The sequence below is a fragment of the Penaeus chinensis genome, chromosome 28 (assembly GCF_019202785.1).
Source record: "Penaeus chinensis breed Huanghai No. 1 chromosome 28, ASM1920278v2, whole genome shotgun sequence".
Lineage (NCBI taxonomy): Eukaryota > Metazoa > Arthropoda > Malacostraca > Decapoda > Penaeidae > Penaeus > Penaeus chinensis.
This window is the reverse complement of record NC_061846.1, coordinates 586,342-588,841: the sequence shown is the minus strand read 5'-3', so window position 1 is coordinate 588,841 and position 2,500 is coordinate 586,342. Positions and strand designations below refer to the sequence as shown.

Below are 2,500 nucleotides of genomic sequence, written 5' to 3'. Positions count from 1 at the left end.
ATATATATACTATATATAAAATATTATTATATATTTTTTTTTATATATTTACTAATTATATATTTTTTATTATTTTATATTTAATTATATATTTAATATAATATATATTTAATATAATTATTTTTTTATATTTATAATTATATATTTAATTTTATATTATATATATTATATATACTTATATATATATTTAATATATATATATATTAATATTAATATATACTAAATATTTATTATATTATATATGATAAAATATATATATATATATAGTATATAAAATATATATTTTTATAAAAAATATATATATTACTATATAAGTAATATATATCTATATTATACTATAATATATATATATATATTATATATATATTACTATATAATATATATTATAATTTTATATATATATTTTTATACTATTTTATACTAAATTTATATTATATACTATTTATATTTTATACTATTATATAAAATATATTATATATACTATATATTATACTATATAAAATATATATATTTTATATATATATATTTATATTTTACAAATAATTTATATATAAATATATATATATCATATATATGTATAAACTATATATATATTATATATATATATGTATAAACTATATATATATATATTTTATATATATGTATAAACTATATATATATATATTATATATATGTATGAACTATATATATATATATATATTATATATATGTATGAACTATATATATATATATATTATATATATGTATAAACTATATATATATATATATATATATTATATATATGTATAAACTAGATATATATATATATATATTATATATATGTATAAACTATATATATATATATTATATATATATGTATAAACTATATATATATATATATATATTATATATATATGTATAAAATATTTATATATATTATATATATATGTATAAACTATATATATATATTATATATATATATGTATATACTATATATATATATATATATATATATTATATATATGTATAAACTATATGTATATATTATATATATGTATAAACTATATATATATATTATATATATATGTATAAAATATTTATATATATTATATATATATGTATAAACTATATATATATATTATATATATATATGTATATACTATATATATATATATATATATTTATATTATATATATGTATAAACTATATGTATATATTATATATATACTATATATATATATATTATATATATACTATATATATATATATATATATATATATATATATATATATATACTTTATATATACTATATATATACTATATATATACTATATATATACTATAATTATATACTATTAATATATACTAAATATACATTATGTATATATATATATATATATATATATATATAATATATATATATATATATATTTATATATATATCCCAATGCCGGCGGGTAAAAATGAACAAAAAATGGGGAAATGCTTTGCTCATTTGCTATATTTTTTTGTGAAATGTCTGCCCATAGATGGCTCTGCTAGTGCTTAGCCACAAAGGAGTCAATTAGTAGACCTTGTGACCATATGTGATTTGAATTAGCAGGAAAAACGTAGTTTTTACTAGTGCTATGAATATCGATGGTATTATTTTTATTATAAACATTATAATTATTATAATGTTTTTTTATATTAGTAACAGCAAAATAAGATAAAGTAAAATATTTCGTAAATCAAAGAAAAGGGTGAACGGGCGAGACGGGCAGTACTCCTAACTGGCTCATTGGTGACTTAGTACAACTGTAGCTATCTATGTGTAAAAACAATCAAACAAGGACTCACAGTGGGCATAGCACGTAAGTACATGTCCGCAAGGGGATATATACTATATATATATATATATATATATATATATATATATATATATACTATATATGTATACTATATATGTATACTATATATGTATACTATATATGTATACTATATATGTATACTATATATGTATACTATATATATATACTATTTATATATATATATATATATATATACTATATATATACTATATATATATATATATATATATATATATATATATACTATATATATATATATATATATATATATATGTATATACTATATACTATATATATACTATATACTATATTTATACTATATATATATATATATATATATATATATATATATACTATATACTATATATATACTATATACTATATATATACTATATATATATAAACTATATATATACATATATATATATATATATATATATATAATATATATATATATATATATAGTATATATATATATATATATATAGTATATATATATATATATATATATATGTATATGTCTATAAATGTCTATATATATAAATGTCTATATATATATATAGCTACAGCCAGTTGTATATGTATTATTATTCCTATATATATTGCCCCACCAGGAAAAGTGTTCAAGCACGAGTACACGCGGGACAAACACGTGAAGACCGTGCACCAG

General features: G+C 12.6%; 1 protein-coding gene across 1 annotated transcript in view; it reads left to right on the top strand.

The window, feature by feature from the left end:
- Positions 1 to 2,500, top strand: part of LOC125039901 — a 20,820-nt gene that overhangs the window by 13,571 nt on the left and 4,749 nt on the right. The window contains exon 10 of the mRNA XM_047634263.1: positions 2,445 to 2,500. This exon is cut by the window's right edge and continues 110 nt beyond it. Coding sequence (XP_047490219.1) covers positions 2,445 to 2,500 — 56 coding nt within the window. The remainder of the gene's footprint in view (positions 1 to 2,444) is intronic.